General features: G+C 36.0%; 4 protein-coding genes across 4 annotated transcripts; 1 reads left to right on the top strand and 3 right to left on the bottom strand.

The window, feature by feature from the left end:
- Nucleotides 1–1,554: 1,554 nt before the first annotated feature.
- On the bottom strand, nt 1,555–3,235 carry LOC148911493 (cytochrome c oxidase subunit 7A1, mitochondrial-like). Its single transcript, XM_089029318.1, has 2 exons — nt 2,987–3,235; nt 1,555–2,362 (listed from the first exon to the last, which is right to left on the bottom strand). Exons 1-2 carry the CDS (start codon nt 3,065–3,067, stop codon nt 2,219–2,221), a joined length of 225 nt encoding a protein of 74 aa, XP_088885444.1. The 5' UTR covers nt 3,068–3,235; the 3' UTR covers nt 1,555–2,218.
- A 681-nt stretch (nt 3,236–3,916) lies between these two features.
- Nucleotides 3,917–5,782, top strand: LOC148911494 (uncharacterized). Its single transcript, XM_089029824.1, has 2 exons — nt 3,917–4,743; nt 4,813–5,782. The coding sequence occupies exons 1-2, from the start codon at nt 4,019–4,021 to the stop codon at nt 5,573–5,575; spliced, it is 1,488 nt and encodes a 495-aa protein (XP_088885950.1). The 5' UTR covers nt 3,917–4,018; the 3' UTR covers nt 5,576–5,782.
- Nucleotides 5,783–5,896: 114 nt separating this feature from the next.
- On the bottom strand, nt 5,897–10,442 carry LOC148911495 (uncharacterized). Its single transcript, XM_089029823.1, has 5 exons — nt 8,853–10,442; nt 8,521–8,780; nt 7,984–8,117; nt 7,353–7,624; nt 5,897–6,692 (listed from the first exon to the last, which is right to left on the bottom strand). The coding sequence occupies exons 1-5, from the start codon at nt 10,276–10,278 to the stop codon at nt 6,436–6,438; spliced, it is 2,349 nt and encodes a 782-aa protein (XP_088885949.1). The 5' UTR covers nt 10,279–10,442; the 3' UTR covers nt 5,897–6,435.
- Nucleotides 10,443–10,734: 292 nt separating this feature from the next.
- On the bottom strand, nt 10,735–17,551 carry LOC116300479 (uncharacterized). Its single transcript, XM_031709354.2, has 7 exons — nt 17,033–17,551; nt 16,774–16,914; nt 16,579–16,635; nt 15,777–15,847; nt 14,642–14,729; nt 13,064–13,135; nt 10,735–12,223 (listed from the first exon to the last, which is right to left on the bottom strand). The coding sequence occupies exons 1-7, from the start codon at nt 17,471–17,473 to the stop codon at nt 11,984–11,986; spliced, it is 1,110 nt and encodes a 369-aa protein (XP_031565214.1). The 5' UTR covers nt 17,474–17,551; the 3' UTR covers nt 10,735–11,983.
- Between the last annotated feature and the right edge of the window lie 62 nt (nt 17,552–17,613).

Consider the following 17,613-nt stretch of genomic DNA (forward strand, 5'->3'; position numbering starts at 1 on the left):
CTGTAATCAAGGAATGTAGCAGCATTGTACACATTTGAAGTTTACATTAGTTGATTGACTGTGTGTTTTAGTATCCATGCTACATGATTTATAAGGAGTGTTCCAGTATTAGGACACACTATGACTTTTCAATCCGATATTTTCTCTCATTTTCGTTAATTCTTTCAACTTACAGATTCTGTTTCTGGAGGTTGATTTTCACTTGATTAAAAACTAGTAATAACATAGCTTCAAGGAAAATTTTCAAGGATTACGTTTTCAGAGGGAGTAGCATACATCTTTTGTTTTCAACACTCAGAGCCCAAAAAATCCATGAATTTTCCACCAGCCATCTTGTTGGTGGTTATTTTAAGCCCTGCCCATAGAGGTAGTCTTTATTGTCCACAGAGATTGTAATCTCCCTGTGGGGAGGGGGGGGGGGTACTCTTGCCGGTTTAGGGTGGAGATGTGCCACTGAGCCCTCTGAACCCTGTTCCAGAGTAAAATTGCTGAAATTCATACCCTGTTCCAGAGCAAGATCGCTGAAAATCATACCCTGTTCCGGTATTGCGAAAATGGATACCCTGTTCCAGAGAGGAGAGAGCGTGATATACCTTGTCCCAGAGTGAGCGCAATTTTATATACCCTGTTCCAGAGGAAAATCGCTGAAATTCATACCCTTTTTGGCGGCACGTACCTGTATAGCGAATATAGGGGAGTACCCCCCCCCCTGGTAGTCTCCCTTGTGTTGGTACCAGATTATTAGTCTTGTTTGTTCCCTTAGGAACATAGGCCCTCCATCATTGTCCTCCGCCTCACTCCATTCTTTGTGCTGTTTTCTTTGCCTCTTTAGATGTGATGCTTGCGTTCTTCAGTTCTGCCATGGGTGACCTCATCCATGACTGTAGTGGCTTCCCAACCTTTATCCTTCTTCCTCAAGGGTTCCATTACAAAGCCCTTTTTGGTATGTGCTCCTCTTTCTTTCGTAAGGTATGTCCTTATGAAGGAATGTCCGTATGTTGGTTCCAGATAATAAACACTAATGATGAATGTGAATAAGGCTACAGAATTTGAGGCCAGACACTGGATTACTTCATTATTTACCATTTTCCATACATCGGTTCACTGGTCAAACACAAAGCATTAAGTCGAGGTCGCAAGGTTCAAATTTGAATGATCCTTTGAAAGTACCTTAGCACCTTGCTTGAGCGCTTTGTGTTTGACCAGTCAACCAATGTATGGAAAATGGGGAATTTGAATTACTTCATACTCTACTCAGTGCCATTTTTGCCATTATTCTGCAAACTCCAACATTTAACAGCTTGTTGTGAAATTATTTTCCACTGCTGCCAATCATAATAATATAAAAGCTACAGACTGATTATCTTTGATTGACGACAGCGAAAAATCAAATTTCAGCATGCTGCAAACATCTACCAAGTATATTGAATATAGCAGAATATCGAAAATTGCAGCAAAATCCTTGAGAATACTGCTGTTTTAAATCCTTTTTTAAAGGTAAGGGATATTTTTAGAAAAGTCTGAAGGTGCATGGAAAGATACATGAAAGCTGAATTATATTGAGTTAAAAATATTTTATTTAACAGTTTGTTATCTACATGCCAAAAATGAGGAGGAACTAGAAGTGACTAAACTTGAATAAGAATTCCAAAAAAAATGTTAATATGGTTCTATAATTTTATGACAGCCAAAACACTATACACACGCAATTATTTCACAAATGAAATGATCCAAGTTTTTTCACAAAATCTTAAGTGTTAATTAAATTAGTTAGTAACTCACTCACATAGAGTACAAACACTAAAAGTGTGCAACACTTTGCACTATTTAGTAGTAAATAGTGCTAATTAAACAACAGAAAACAATAGGATTAGCATAATTTAGCAGTATTTAGTAGTTTTTATGTTACACACTTATAGTGTTTGTACTCTACAAGTATGTACCTTGATGAATGACAAAGAATTGCAATTTAAAAGGATTAAGTTAAAGTGCAAACTATATATCCATGAAAAACTTTGTAAAAAAATTAGTAAGGTCAGTAGGCCTCGGTATCCATAGACCTACAAAACTTTGCACTGATTTGTAAAATTGTTCTAGTAAATTTTTTCACGGATATATGGTATGTACTCTATACAGTATTTAACAAATCTCCAAATAAAAGTTCATTCTTTGCATGTCAACTGGTGAAGGCTCCATGGAAGAACTTCATCTTTTGGTATTACTTTGCTTTCTTCATTTGGTTAGTTGCCATCAAGTACAGACCATAGAATGTTATACCGAGACCCACAACAGACAGACCCATTGCACCTTTATACACTAGCATATCTGATTGGCCCTTCAGGAAAATTGGAAGATCACCTTTCTGTAAGAGATCATGGAAGCAAGTGAGAATGACTTTATTGATACATATACAGTACTCAAATGCGTGAAACTTTAGTAATACTAAATAGCACAATTTCATGCAAATTCCATTGTTTTCTATCGTTTAATTGGCACTATTTTGTACTATTTAGCAATTAGTGTTTCACGGATTGTTGTTTGTTTGCCCTCTACTCGCCTGATACTACACCTAAATATCACCTACACCTATAGGCTAGAGCCCCTACAACTATGGCCCTTGTTATTGATTGATACTCAAATAGCACATTTAGGCTATAGCCCCTATACCCTTCCCTTTAAGAGCAGATTTTTTTGAATAAAGCATTCCTTCTACTTGGGGATATGGGTTATATTAATGTATGTATCTTACCTATAGATTTACAGATCAAATTAGTCATCTACGCAGCTCTTCACTAATGTGGACAACCAGTTCTCAGATTACTAAATATGTAAGCTTTTAAAAAATAGTGTTTTGGCCCAGTACCAACACACAGAGAACCTTTTCTAACCAATTCAGAATATTGAGTTACTAAAATACACCTTAGCTTTAAATTCTCGTCAATTCAAGTCCTGCTGAAGCTAAAAAGATCAAATTAAAGTGACAAACCTGAAAGAGTTTCTGAAATCTCGGGACTCTACTTGGTCTTTGGTAGTATTGCTTTAAGAAGTGCTCCTCTAATAATCCCATCTTTGACTTGATTTGAGGCGCTGAAAACTTTCTAAATACCACTAACTACAGTATAGTGCTAGTATTTATCGTACATGGAGGATAATATGGTTAGAGTAGCACCCAAAATTAAAAGGCTGAAAACACTCAAGCACTCTCAAGCATGGAAGTCAACTTTGCCGATCGTTGCTTTGTCGGTACATACTCGGCGTTTTTTCGCAGAATCGATCGGCTCGGCCTTGACCACAGGAAGCCCAAACTCGGTGTAAAGCGTGCTACCGTTACGAACGTTGTGTTTGGCCGATTAGATCTCTGCACTGGAAGTGTACCTATTGTTCTCTGTATTTCAGGCCATCTTATCAATCCCGCACACAGCAAAAAGAAAGGAAATTGAGAGGAGAAAGGAGTAAGGGAATAACGTTTCCTCGTTTTTCCATATTCTGCAAACTTGGTAGTTGCCAGCTGCATGTTGAAATTTGGTTTTTCGCTGCCGTCAATCAAAAATAATCGGTTCGGTACCTTTTTTTTTAACCCTCCAAGAAAGGACATCAAACCAAACAACTAATTCATTCTCTTTTATTGAAACAATCAATTAGTGTTGTAAAAAGTTTATGCTTTAAGATTTATGACAATTTCAAAAGATTAATAGTATTAATAACTATATAATATGGGGCGCCGTTTGTGTCAATAATACTTACGTGTTTTATATATACTTAATGTTGTGTTATATAAAACTTTCAACACCAAATATAATATATCATGTGTTTTATAAAACTTCCGAACTGAAACATATAACTTCTTCAGCAAAATATATAACTTCCTATCCTTTATAAAACTTCGCTACTCATGTAAAACTTCCAAAGGAAAATATAAAACTTCACGTTTTTTATAAAACTTCTTGTTGACGACAACTCTATTGGCCAGCGGTTTCCTTATTTCGTTCCCAGGTTATGCTCTTTCAAACACGATAAAATGGCGGCTGCTCTTGTGGACGTTTTGACCGATCTCCAGATTTTTTTGAATGGCCTGCCTGCTATATACTGTGAACTTCAAGGAAACTTAGATTGTAACGAGAAGGGCAAATTTCAAACGATGTTGAAACTCGCAGAAGAACAGGTTGTTATTCTTTTTTGGTATTTATCGCTTATCGAAATTAACCAAGAACCGACCTCACAAGCATGTGAAATTGGAAATGCCCTTTCACAATTGATGGAAATATATCAGTGTTTCTCCGACAAGTACTTTGACCTTTTAAAATGTGAGAGTACAACAGTGTCGATGTCTGCAGTTGCCTCTAGTGAGAAAGCTACTAGTGGAAGGCCAAGATTTATTGTGGATATAGATCACCTCCAAGGATTGAGAGAAATGGGATTTTCATGGACAAAAATTAGTTCTTTATTAGGAGTATCGAGGAGTACTATCATTAGACGGAGGAGGGAGTTTGGGTTGGATGAAACCCCTGCATTCAGTGATATGACTGATCAAGAGCTGGATGCTATGGTAGATTCAATTCTAAATGTTTGCCCAAATTCAGGTGAGGTAATGGTCCGAGGAGCCTTACTTGGAAGGGGTGTAAAAGTACAGAGACGACGCTTAAGGGAGTCACTTACTAGAGTTGATCCAATAGGAAGAGAGATGAGACGGCGCTACACAATTAAGAGACGGGTTTACAATGTTCCTGCTCCTAATGCATTATGGTGAGTAAAAAACCCTTTTCTCCCATGAAAGTACTATTCTCTGTCTTAACTTATGTCTGTTGTCTCTAGGCACATAGATGGAAATCATAAGTTGATTAGGTGGCGATTAGTCATTCATGGAGCAATAGATGGCTATTCCAGAGCAATAACATTTTTAAGATGCTCTTCCAACAATGAGGCAATGACAGTCCTACGACTGTTTATTGAATCGATAGAAAAGTTCGGTTGTCCTGAGCGAATACGCAGTGATTATGGAACAGAGAACATTGGTGTTGCTCGATTTATGCTAGAAGAAAAGGGCCCATCGTGCAACCCTTTTATCACAGGGAGGTCTGTACATAATCAACGCATTGAACGGCTTTGGCGAGATCTCAGGCAGTGTGTTATAGGCTATTACAGGGATCTCTTCTATTATATGGAATCAGAAAACATGCTTGATCCCTCAAATGAGCTACATTTGTTTGGAATTCATTATGTTTTCCTTCCACGATTAAACAGATCTATTGATGAATTTATTATGCAATGGAACAATCATCCTTTGTCTTCAGTGCACTCAAACACCCCTTTGCAATTGTGGATGAATGGGGTTCATCACATGTGCAACTCTACTCAGGATGTTATTCAAAGCTATGGAATTGATTATGATGCACCCTTACCACAGATTCAAACAAGCAACACTGTTGAAATCCCACAGTCTTCAGTGAGCCTAGAAGAAGGTGATGAGGCAATTTTGCAGCTACTTATTAACCCTCTAAGTGATGATGGTAATCATGGTATTGAACATTATAATCAAACCATGACTTTGCTAAGGCAATTTATTGGCAATTCTTAATGTGCATTTAAGCAATTTAAAACTATTTAAAGTGTATATTATCCTTGTTTTCAGTTTTGACATTCATATCAGTATGCTTGCAGCTATTGAATGCATTTAAAGCCAGAGTCATTCAGAGAGTGGCTACAGCATGATGATACAAATCGTAATTTATCCATTTGGCATGTATCCTATGCTGCACAATGTAGTAATTTCCTGGTATGAGAGTAAGAGTCTATGATCTAAAGATAATAGGTAGTTTATTGACTATATTCGTACCTATAAAAACATATGAAGAATAAATTTAAATATTTCAGAACCAAATGCTGATAACACATTAAGTTTAGCTGGTACCTCAATATTTATTTCTTACTTATTACATAACGTGGTACCATAACATTGATATGTAAATTATTTTATACTCTGTAAATCTAAAAGTCAAACAAGTGCACAGACCAGTGCACTTCATTTTTTATTCCTACCAGCTAAGCCACTAAACAGCAACAGTTTAATAATTCATTACTTTTTTGATAGATTAAGTGTTCTAAATAATGAAAACAATGAACCAGTTTCAAATTATAAGTCAAAAACCACTGTGTTCCCTGATTACAGACTATTAACTCAGGCTTAGTCTTAGCTTGGTGTCAGAATGTTCGTAATCACCTATGCTAATGTAAAAAAGTCACAACCTCAACAATACAAAGACTTGCACTCACTTTTGTTGAAATGCATGGAATTGAAAACTAAGCAACAGAATTACTGGTGTACTCAAACACAGCATCATATCTATGCATCATGTATTCAGCCAATTGTTAAAATCTGAGAGAAAGAATCATCAAAACCTTAAACTATACTCCACTGTGTTAGTTGAAGACACAAACTCAGACATTTCCAAATCCAAAACATTCTTTGAGCATGGATACCCCACATGATACCATATCATCAAATGATTTTATGTGTATTGGAAGCCTGAGTTCCAGTGCACATGTTGAGGCTGTTGGGCGACATTTACATCCTGACTCACATCCATGAACAAAAGTGATGGCAATTTTCTTTGAAAACCCTAGGGGAGGTACTTGTGTACAGCCAGTGATGAATTTTAGAACATCTGCAAGAGATACCTCATATTTTGACATGCCTGTTGGTAACAAGATAAAGATTATTAGAAATTTGTGTTGGTTAATATAAATACCAGATATAGGCTAGCATGGCTCTACTTCAAACAACAATAACAAAAAAAAAATTACAGGTATCTCCAAGATGGCCAATATGGCTATAAGCTTGGCATTAAATTGAAATTCCAAGAATACAACTGAATGAAGATATTGCTATAGAGAAATATGTACTATTCTTTCCATGCAATAGAAATGCATTAATCATAAGCAATTTTTTTACAGTTACTTGTATATTGTATATAATTAGTTTAAATATATTATTATGTAAGCGATCTACATTGAATTTGTTACATAAGATATGTATGTTTTATCTTATTAAGAATAAAGACATTTATTATCCTTAAGACATTTTATTATTATTAAATCCCACCTGAAAAAATATTTTTTTAAATCTCTTGACTTATAACTACTAAGCTCATATAGCTCATTGATTTTTCTGCCCAATAAGATTCACATATTTGATCCAAACCATTTTCCATAAAAATGTATTTTTAAATCCATTTTTTATTTCATGACAAATTGTAGCCCATTTTGGTATTAAGAATTATGCACCCCAGCTTATTTTTTCACAAAGTGAATATTGAAATATCTATTTATTGAAGTGCCAAGTTTTTGTTTCTCACCTTCATACTCTACCATACAAATAAAGTCTGCAAACGCCTTGTAGGTAATAATTTCATCTTCCTTCAACTTCTGAGGGAGAGAAAAATTAATAGACCAAAGGGCCCGCAAGGATGCATTTGTTAGCTCTTCGAAGTTGTCAAAGGTGAAGACCTTTCTCATTTCCTCTTTATTCTTCGTAATCTCATCCAGTACCCCATACAACTCTAATCCTTTGGCCATCTGATTAAGCATCGGAATTTTTGGCTCTACATACACCTTGACATACACAGATCTAAAGAATAAAATTAATTAGTAAGTGTAAAAATATCTTGACATTGCAGTCAGTCATGTTTTTGAATTTTTTCAAGTCTCTCCAATCAGTTGTTTTGAGGTATATGTAAGGAATAACTTTACAGGCAAAGGTACTTGAAAGAGTACCTTTTCAGGCAAAAGTTATATATATTAGTAAAGGGGTATCTTTTTGCAGAAATTTGGAATGTAAAAGGGTAAGGATCAAGAGTCCAGATGAAGCATCCCCATACAAAAAAAGTTTAAAGACACCCCCAGGGTTTACACACACCAATATGTCAAAGAGAAAACACCAAGAAATTATATAGATTCGCATATTTCATAATGAAAATATTTGGGTACCTTAGAATTTTGTCTTTGTTTTTAATCTTCTCTCTTTGAGGAACTCCTCGATATCCAACTTCATTTAAAATATCCATTGAATCATCTTCTGTCAATACCTCCTGCAGATCTTTTTCTGTTTCAACTGCCATTATCTAGATAAAGCAATGAAAATATCTTTTTCACTTTTTTGTTCTTGAACAAGAATCTCTCATTCCAACTGAAGTGTGGGAGACGCATTTCCATCAAAACATTGATGAATCAACAGATCATTTTAAATTCTATAATAACCAATTTTATTAATCTCCTCACTTTGTTTCTTTTGTGCAAGTCTCAATCTTAGCCAGTTTTCCAAATTTATATATTTTTCTCACCACACATCTTGAAAGAGCTACTTTTGAGATTACCTTGGAAATAGGTAAAGACAAGTCCAAATTTACTAAATCAATATTGCAATACAAGAAAAATAGTGGTTCTTTTTTGCAGGTTTTTACTGTATTTCTCAGAAATTTTAGATTCAGTTGTACCACCCTTTATTAATTAATCAGTTATAATTACCTTTTCTGCAACCCTTTTGAATTTGCTATCTTTGATATTCTCAATTTGGGCTGGCACACCATCAAGGCCTGAGGACAAGTAGTCATACACCCAAGAGGCAAGAAAATTTGGTGCAGGCCCACCTTGAGCGAGGGACATGGCCATCAGCTCTCCTGCAACTTTAAAGCTGCCTTCTGTTAAGGCCACAGTACTTTCCAATGGAACAAATCCATCTTTGTCATCTTGGATAAAGAGACGTCTTTTCACATGTTCAAAAATTTCTAAAAAGAAAAGATTATTACATTAGAAAATTTTATATTTTTTTACTCTAAGTATTGCAAACTATTCTGTACCTGTGAAAAATTCTCTTCTTGGTCCCCCATCATCGACAGCAGCTTCACCAATGAAAACTACAGACAAGCGGCTTTCTGCTTTGATCCATGGCCTCTTTCTTCCCTCTAAATAGTCATCAAATATGAATTTTCTTTGTACATCAATGTGTGATGACTTCGCAGAAACTCGCCCTTTAATTTTTTCTATTATGTATTTGAGCTCAGACTTCTCTTCTTCACGTTCTTGAGCCATGTGGTCAACATCTTGTGCTGGATTATCTTGATTATCTTCCACTTCCATAGTCAACATCAGGTTACTATAAGCCAGCTCTGAAGCCCTGGCAACTCTCTCACAGCAGATATCAGCATGCTCTTCTATTAAGCTTAAAGGAAATGAAGTGTGGCAAGTGGGGCACATGACAGAGGAGGTGGTTGGTGAACCAGTTTCATGACCGGCTGCTGAAGTATGGGCAATTGCAGGTGTAGGGTATGCATCCACATCAATGGTCGGTATCTGACTGGTAGAAGCAGAAGAGGTAAGGGTAGATGCCGATATCTGACTGGTAGAAGCAGAAGAGGTAAGGGCAGGTGCCGGTATCTGACTGGTAGATGCAGAAGAGCGATGGGTAGGTGCCGGTATCTGACTGGTAGATGCAGAAGAGGTAAGGGTAGGTGCCGGTATCTGACTGGTAGATGCAGAAAAGCGATGGGCTTGCTCTGAAGCAACAGAAATTATAGCAGAGGCAGATTTTGACTTACTTGGCTTGCTTCCAAAAGTTGGCTTTAATAATTCTTCATCATCGGTTACTTCGGTACATTCATTCTCAGTATCTTCTTCATTTTCTTCAGGCACCCAACCAAAATCTTGTTCAATGCTCTCCCAGCTTCGAATGTAGATCGGGCCCTGTCCAGCAATATGCTTCAGCATCTTGGCATCCCACTGACGATTGATTTTGGGTTGGACTATCTTATTTCCCACAACCCTCACGAACTGGAACTTGTGTCCGTTTACTGACTGGAGTTTGTCTGCAAACAAACCTTCAAGCAATGAGCGGATTTCGTTCTCATTCATTTCTGACGGAATTTCCACGGCGCTCGCAACTAGCTCTCTCAAATACAGTTCTTCCCTTAACGGTCCTCGAGGAACATTGTTCATTCGTGGATCAGGCAATAATATAACATCTCTTATTACTGGCTTTGATGGCTTACTTGGTCGGCTGTAAGGTTTTTTTTTAGCACGTGGATTAAACGCCGTACTTGTTTTCACTCTTGACTCCTGGAACGATGATGGCAATGGTGTAGACCTTCTTATGCTAGGAAACAGCCGCTGCAAATTATTTTCAGGCACTTCTTGACTACTCGATTGACTTTCACTGTCTTGTTTTGAGCTCTTGTTGATAAGCTCTGCCAATCGTTTAAGTATCGATTCTTGTTTTTCATCCGCCATGACTACTTACAACCAGAATTATAAGGGAGTGCTAGTATCGAATTACGCGTTCACGTGGCGCCCCAGCAACAACCGCTGGCCAATAGAGTTGTCGTCAACAAGAAGTTTTATAAAAAACGTGAAGTTTTATATTTTCCTTTGGAAGTTTTACATGAGTAGCGAAGTTTTATAAAGGATAGGAAGTTATATATTTTGCTGAAGAAGTTATATGTTTCAGTTCGGAAGTTTTATAAAACACATGATATATTATATTTGGTGTTGAAAGTTTTATATAATACGACATTAGTATATATAAAACACGTAAGTATTATTGACACAAACGGCGCCCCATAATATATTATTTATCTATTTATTAATATCATGAATTTACAAAACAATCTTGTGATGTACCAACAACTTTTGTGTGTATATGTATATTTTGAAATTTATAAATCTATTTCCTTATTTACCAGTATATGTATTTTGTATATGTGACAATATTCTGATAAGAATAACGCACATATTTTATTTCATTTTGCATCACATTATTTAAAATGCATCCATTGGACAGCTTCATTACAGCATTCCATATAACTTTAATTTTCAGCACATGTATCCTGACCTTCATATCACACATTAAGATATATTTCCATCTTTGTTTGACCCTTACACAGTTTTTTAAGTATTTCATATCCAGCATCTCTATATTTGTTTGACTCAAACATTCAAAACCAAACATTCTATCCCTACAACTTTCCTGAAACATTATAACCACAAAGGGACAATTCATTATTTATGTCTTGGAGGGTGGGGTGGGGTTTGCAAGAATCAAAAATGATTTCATGTAAATATATCATCCAGTCCTATCTTCCCCCTGTTTTTGAAAATATTCAAGTCAAGTCACCCCCCTTCTATCTTGTATTATTGTTTGATTAGCCCCCTCACTTTTCTCTGTAAATCCTATGGCAGCCTCGCCCTAGACATGAATAATGAATGGTCTCTAATGGGCCTTATAAATATTTAACTAAAAGTGCGACATAAATATGATTGGTATCATTCTGAAGAAGATGACCGAAGGCAGTTGAAACATTGCAGAAAATTGCCAGGACATCCCTGAAGTAACCAGAACCACTAGATATAATTCTTATTATAACATAGAGTGTCATATAGCCAAGCAAATTTGATCGCCATTGAAGACATAAATAAAGTTGTGTTATAACTGCTGCCAATATCAAAATGATCATCATGACATAGGCACGCGTGAGTTCCATGAGATTACCAAGTGCTACAACAAACTATTAATATTGATAACTCTCTTCAAGGACCTCATGGTGTGGTATACTTGGGCTACTTCTTAGGAAAATGCTTTGACCATTTATATCCCAAAATTTTCTCTTTGTCCACATTCATGGATTCCATATACCTTAATGCCTCATCATTGAAGGTATGATCCATTCTAGGAGCTCAGCGCTGATTGGTCAACCACAATTTATGATTGATGACAGTCGACCATTACTGAACAACAGACCATTTGACCATAATCAACCTTGCTCGAGCATTGCACAAAAACAGATTATCATTTGAATCTGAGTGATAATAATTGACAACAAACAATTGATGAAAATGATTGTTGATCTTGTGGCAAGTTGATCAGTTGCATTGGCCGAACAAGGTCAACCAATTAGCACTCTGTAATCAATTATCACCTTGTGTTTCACTAAAAAAATCAAAGGTCTAGTAAACCATGGTCATCATCATCATCATCATTAAAGTAAAAGTCTTCTTGGTCTTGCATCATCTGGAGGTGAGAGTAACCATAATCTTCAAACCGTAGCTTAGGTTTGTTTATACAGCGTTGGTAAAGATATCTACAGAGCACTGCACCAGCAACAACAAATACTATCACTGCCACTACAATAGCTGCTATAAGTTTTCCACTCAGTGAGCTTGGTCTAGATGGAGGGCTCTGTGAAATGAAGTAACCGTAAAACAGCTTTAAACAATCATATAGTGTATTTAACCTTGTAAAATATATACTTCCAACATAATCTATATTTTAGTTGAATGTTATTGAATTATTTGAACATGTCAGTAGCTGTAGTACAAATAAATATTCGCCTCTCATCTCTGGGGTCTCAAGTTTGATTCCTGAACTTGGCACCACTTGTGTAGTGTTTGTTATCTCTCTCCCTTGATTCAAGGGTCTTTCTCTGTTCTCGCCTCATCTCTGGGGTCTTGGTTTGATTCCTGGACTCCCCATCACATGTGAGTAGTGTTTGTTAGGTCTCTCCCTTGATTCAAGGGCCTTTCTCTGTCGAGTTATCCAGTTTTCAAACACTAAACTACTAAAGACCAAATGAATTTGATCTATTAAAGTAGGCCATGCCCTGACTTTGAACAGACCAAATATTGCTTACCACTTTATTCACTGCTACAAGCTGATCAAGACAACAGTGGCAACAAGGAAATAGGACAATAAGCTGCTTCCAATCAGAGAATATAAAGGTACTGACCAATTTACTTGATTGACAGAAGTGTATTACCCAATTTCCCTGTCATGACTGTTATCTTGATCAGTGCGTAGCAATGAAAAGAGTGGTAATGGGTATTAATTAAATATGAGGTATTAAAAACGTTTTGCTTTAGTTAATAAAGCAAATTTTAATAAATGTATCTGTTCCACAACTTTATGGGAGAGTCAAACTTACTAGCTGGCCACGTTTGAAAACGTTGCCTCTAATTGGGCAAATGAAATTTTAAACAATTAAGAATTCAGAATTGCAACATATAATTAACATTAATATACCTGCACTTTTGAGGTTGTTTGATTTTGACTGTTTGTAGTGTTTGCAGTTGTTGTATGACTAGATCTTGTTGGCTGAAATAAATGATGACCAGTCAGGTAAAGGTGCTGAAATACGAACTGAAATACGAACGTAGATCAACTTTTGCGATTTGTTGCTCGTTTTTCATCACTCGTCCAACTTGTCACGCAACATTTTATGTGCAGAAGTGGCCTCCATCTTAAATCATGTAGTTTGTAGCCAATCAGCGGGCAGAATATTACCGTGATAGTCCCAACTTGCAACATTAGATTTTGTTGCGTGACAAGTTGGATAGATAGGATGTAAAACAAGCAACATTGTTTTCGAACTTGCACCGCAACAATGTTGCGCGACAAGTTGGATTATTTTGTGTCTCATATTTCAGCGCCTTAAGGTGACAGACAACATACATAATTATGCTGATCATCTCCTTTATGCATAGAATATTAAGGGAGGGCAATGGTGCATCTAGGGAGGGGGGGGGGGTGTAGGAACATGCCCCCCTTCCCTTGTGAATCTGAGGACATTAATTGAGTACAACAAAATCCCAATTTTGTACCCAGACCCTTCTCATTTCTAGCGAAAAATGGAATGCCTTCAGTTTTTCGCTAGAAATGAGAAGGATCTGGGTACGAGAATGATTTCATTAAAAATATTATCTGCCATTCTATATTTTATGAATGGATTGTGTAGTTCCAAAAATTATCCATACCTCCCTCATGGAGGAATTTTTTAAAGACACCCCCCTACCCCCCAGAAATTCCAATTTTCTTCCATACAAACGCAGACTGTAATTTTTGTTTTTTCTCTGACCCCCCTACTCTTCGGAAATTCCAAATTCCTCTGTGGGGTGGGTATGGATGATTTTTGGAAGTACACATTAAAGTTTAGAATTTTGCAATGGCAATTACAGATTTTGCACTTTCAATAAACTCCATATAAAACACATGTTCTGACTTTAAATACACTGATGTTTAACATTAGGTGCATGTATAATGCTGTTATTGAAGAGAGCAGACAAGAATGTTTTCATTTGTACAGAATTACCCTTGTGAATATTGAATGGGTAGAACTGTGGTGAAATATACATCACAGTGATCATGGGTTCGATTCCGGTTGAAGCTTGAAATCATTTTTTCAAGTCTTTCTTTAAAGCGTTCGCTTAGATCGCTCATTCACTGTGATGATCAACACATCTATCAGAATTACCCTTGTTTATAAGTCAGCCATTCACATACCATGAAAAGTCTGTGAGTATTTCAAAATTAATATCTGAATGGTATTTTTCAAGTTGCACATTCTTTACGTTACTGTTGACTTTGCAAATGATTTGTTTTTAAACAAGGCTATATTTTGATTTGGCATATCAAGCCTTCTGTTGTTTCTTTCCATGCCCTTGCTTCAAGGGTGTTTCTCTAGGTCCTCTAGTTTTTCATCACCTTCTTAATTCCAATTTGGATCCAGTAGGTAGAAGAAGAGCCACTGCATGCATGTGAATTAATTCCCATTTATTTATAACTTATATTTGTTTTATTTAACGAATGAGATAAGGTATTTACCTGACTGATTTCCCTTGGTTGATTCTTTCCACACATCACAGTGCTGTTCTGAACTATAACCCCAAAGGTGTTAGGTGACGGAGATACACTAAGCCATTAAAGAAAAGAAAATTAAGTTAGTATAAATTTGTACTTGAATAAAGAGTTTTTTGTGTTGTGATTGTTTGAGCAACCAGTGATTATGAGATCATAATCACTACTTGAAGAGGTTTTCCAAAGTTTACCAGAGCTGAAGTAACACTAAAGCATTTCCCTGATTTTCTCTGATATTGAAGTCTAAAATTATACTAAAACAATTATTATCTCAGGTTTTGTGATTATGGGTAATAGTTACCTCGAAGACTGGCTTGGTAAATTTCACCAATAATCGCTTTGCCTTTGGTGAATAATTGTTTTATAACTATTTCAATTGCTGTAATTGTTTTAATTGTTTTGGTTGTTTATCTAAAAATAAAATTCATGTAATCTGATGAGTGTACAGATGAACAGATCCAAGCAAATTGCACCTTAGAAAAAATAGGGTGGAATATCAACAACACCACAAGGAGCCTAGTAAAGAAATACTGCTACTTTTAATTTGAACTAGCCACCCTTGCAGCAGTATTTTTACACTTTGAGTGACCATTAGCCTGTGTGCAGCTAGGCTTTACAGCAACTCAACACTGATTAAATTTGGGCTGTATGAAGGCTAAGTGAATGCTAGGGAAATTATATATACAGTACAGGAAAACAAACTAAAGAAACTATTGCACTGCATTTTAGCTTGATTTTCCATTTGCTTGTGTTATGTTTGCCACAATCACAAATAACTGAAAATCGTTTTTACATTTTACTTTGATCTAAATTGGGCTCCCTGTGCCAACACAAAATGGTTGCAATATGTTAATAGAACGTTTTCTCAAGATTGCATGTGCATCCAACTTGACGGGCCACAAATACTAAAAAATGAAAATTCAGTAAAACTGAGAAGACAGTACTTTTATATTTAAAAAGGAGAATAATCGATTTTATGAATTTTCATTGAAAAAAATTTCATTGCAATACATGATAATACTCGTGTTCAGGTATTGTGGCCTGTCAAGTTTCTTAAATTTGGATGCGCACGCAACCTTGAGAAAACAGTCTATTGAAATACCTGTATTTTTTCATTGTATCGGTGATTACAGAAACACAAGAATCAAGAGAGTGGTAAAAATCTAATATTTCCTATAAATACATAGAAGAAAAAAGTGAATTAATTTTTTTTTTGCTTCAACTTGCAAATGTTGCATTTCTAATATTTTTAGAAGAATATGTATCAAATATATACAGAAATCAACACAAATATATAATAAACTGTTTTTATGTTGTGAGGCCCAATAGACCCCTTGCAGCACTTTGCAATGCAGCTCAATCTGGGGGACAAAACGATAGGTTCCAATTCTCAGGAGATTAGAATTCTTTTGTTTTGTCCCCCAGATGGAGCTGCTTTGACGTTACATGCAAGGGGTCCATAAGGTCAATCCAGTTATCATAATAAAAATAGTTTCACTCAAAATTTCATCCATAAATGCTGTTGACAGGCCTTTGGAATAGGGAAAAGTTGTATACCTCGGACCCCAGTGGGAAGAAAAGGGTTAATGACACTCATATTATATATATTATTTAAAATTTGTTCCAATCAAAAAACGGTATCCTAAAAATCGTGTGTTCTGAATGGCTGTGTGTGTGCGGCATATTCTGTTTCATATTGGGAAAATGGATTATTAAACAACAAAAGAAAAAAAAAGTTATTTCTGGCCTAAAGTCAGTCCTGATGGGGGAAAACTGTGCCCTTGTTCTTGAAAATGAACCTCTGCCATACGGCCTCCATTCCTATTAATTCAAGGCCTCAGGCACACATTTTTCCTCTCTGGATCACCTGGCTGGTAAATAACATATATTTACATAAACCCTACCTGGTAGCAAGAGCTGCTACATCTCTGGTTGTCTATGGCTTTTGTTACATCACAGACCTGAAATTTATGCAGTAACCAAAATCCTTTCAAATCCTTTCAATCCTTTCAATATTTTGTAAATAAATATAAAATTTGTGAAAGAATATGAATAAATTAAAATATATATTAGCATGTCAAAAATAGTGTTACTCTGACCTCTTCATCTTTAACTTGGGTAAATAATCCTTCTATAAAATAGTCAGTGCAGTATGAAACATGTCCTGGTGTCAGTGGCTTGGGTTCATAACAGAATGCATCCAAGACTTCGAATGTGAATCCTACTTTCTTTGATTCTGTCTGGAAGTGAAAACATGGGAAAGAATAGATTCTGATTGGACCATGTTGATACACACAAGAAACAATAACAATACTTCATTAATTATTAACTAATATTAATAATCTCTGTAACACATACTTTAGAATGTATGCAATTTTTCTCAACATCCAGAGAGATTTTCCAGCACTGATTCCTACACACTTGGTGTAAATCAACTTTAACTTTTTGAAACCATCCTCGTAAGATAGTACTCTTTGAAACCTGTTGTTGTAGACATCTAAACCTCCCTGAACTACAACTCTGTGAAAGAGAAGTAACTAACGTCTCCTCGCTGCTTGTTGTATCGTTAAAGAGGTTTAAGACAGTAGCATTACAAGCTTGTAGCTTCTGTAAATGTCTTGTACAATTTGATGTTTTCCATGAAGTAGAAAGGAGGTCACTGACGACGTCCTGTAGTAAACTGACACCAAAGGGTTTCAACAAAATATTGAAAAGTTGAACCTTTGAGGATGAATCAAAACCATAAGAAGCGTTTACAACCAAGGAGAGTGACACGAATAAAATGAGTGTTGAAAACATTTCATCGGAGGAAATAATTTTTTTTGAAGGAAAACAAAGTAAAAGGAGACGATTGTCGTAAAAGACTGAAAAGTGAAAAGTGACTTAAACTGAGCCCCGAAACACAGCTAGTCAGCGGATACATGCCTAAGTACCAGTCT

This window comes from Actinia tenebrosa, unplaced genomic scaffold (genome assembly GCF_029948245.1).
Source record: "Actinia tenebrosa isolate PJP-AT-01 unplaced genomic scaffold, QUT_ActTen_1.0 PGA_scaffold14__42_contigs__length_11649687, whole genome shotgun sequence".
NCBI lineage: Eukaryota > Metazoa > Cnidaria > Anthozoa > Actiniaria > Actiniidae > Actinia > Actinia tenebrosa.

Excerpts from the sequence above, each read along its gene's own strand:
- LOC116300479 (XM_031709354.2), bottom strand. The coding sequence starts at position 17,473 with ATGTTTTCAACACTCATTTTATTCGTGTCACTCTCCTTGGTTGTAAAC. Across the intron at positions 16,636-16,773 it reads CCCAAGTTAAAGATGAAGAG|GTCTGTGATGTAACAAAAGC; the intron begins GTCAGAGTAACA and ends CATAAATTTCAG. Across the intron at positions 13,136-14,641 it reads AACCAAGGGAAATCAGTCAG|CCAACAAGATCTAGTCATAC; the intron begins GTAAATACCTTA and ends CATTTATTTCAG.
- LOC148911495 (XM_089029823.1), bottom strand. The coding sequence starts at position 10,278 with ATGGCGGATGAAAAACAAGAATCGATACTTAAACGATTGGCAGAGCTT. Across the intron at positions 7,625-7,983 it reads AACAAAGACAAAATTCTAAG|ATCTGTGTATGTCAAGGTGT; the intron begins GTACCCAAATAT and ends TTTATTCTTTAG. Across the intron at positions 6,693-7,352 it reads TTGTATGGTAGAGTATGAAG|GCATGTCAAAATATGAGGTA; the intron begins GTGAGAAACAAA and ends TGTTACCAACAG.
- LOC148911493 (XM_089029318.1), bottom strand. The coding sequence starts at position 3,067 with ATGGGATTATTAGAGGAGCACTTCTTAAAGCAATACTACCAAAGACCA. Across the intron at positions 2,363-2,986 it reads GATTTCAGAAACTCTTTCAG|AAAGGTGATCTTCCAATTTT; the intron begins GTTTGTCACTTT and ends GATCTCTTACAG.
- LOC148911494 (XM_089029824.1), top strand. The coding sequence starts at position 4,019 with ATGGCGGCTGCTCTTGTGGACGTTTTGACCGATCTCCAGATTTTTTTG. Across the intron at positions 4,744-4,812 it reads CCTGCTCCTAATGCATTATG|GCACATAGATGGAAATCATA; the intron begins GTGAGTAAAAAA and ends TGTTGTCTCTAG.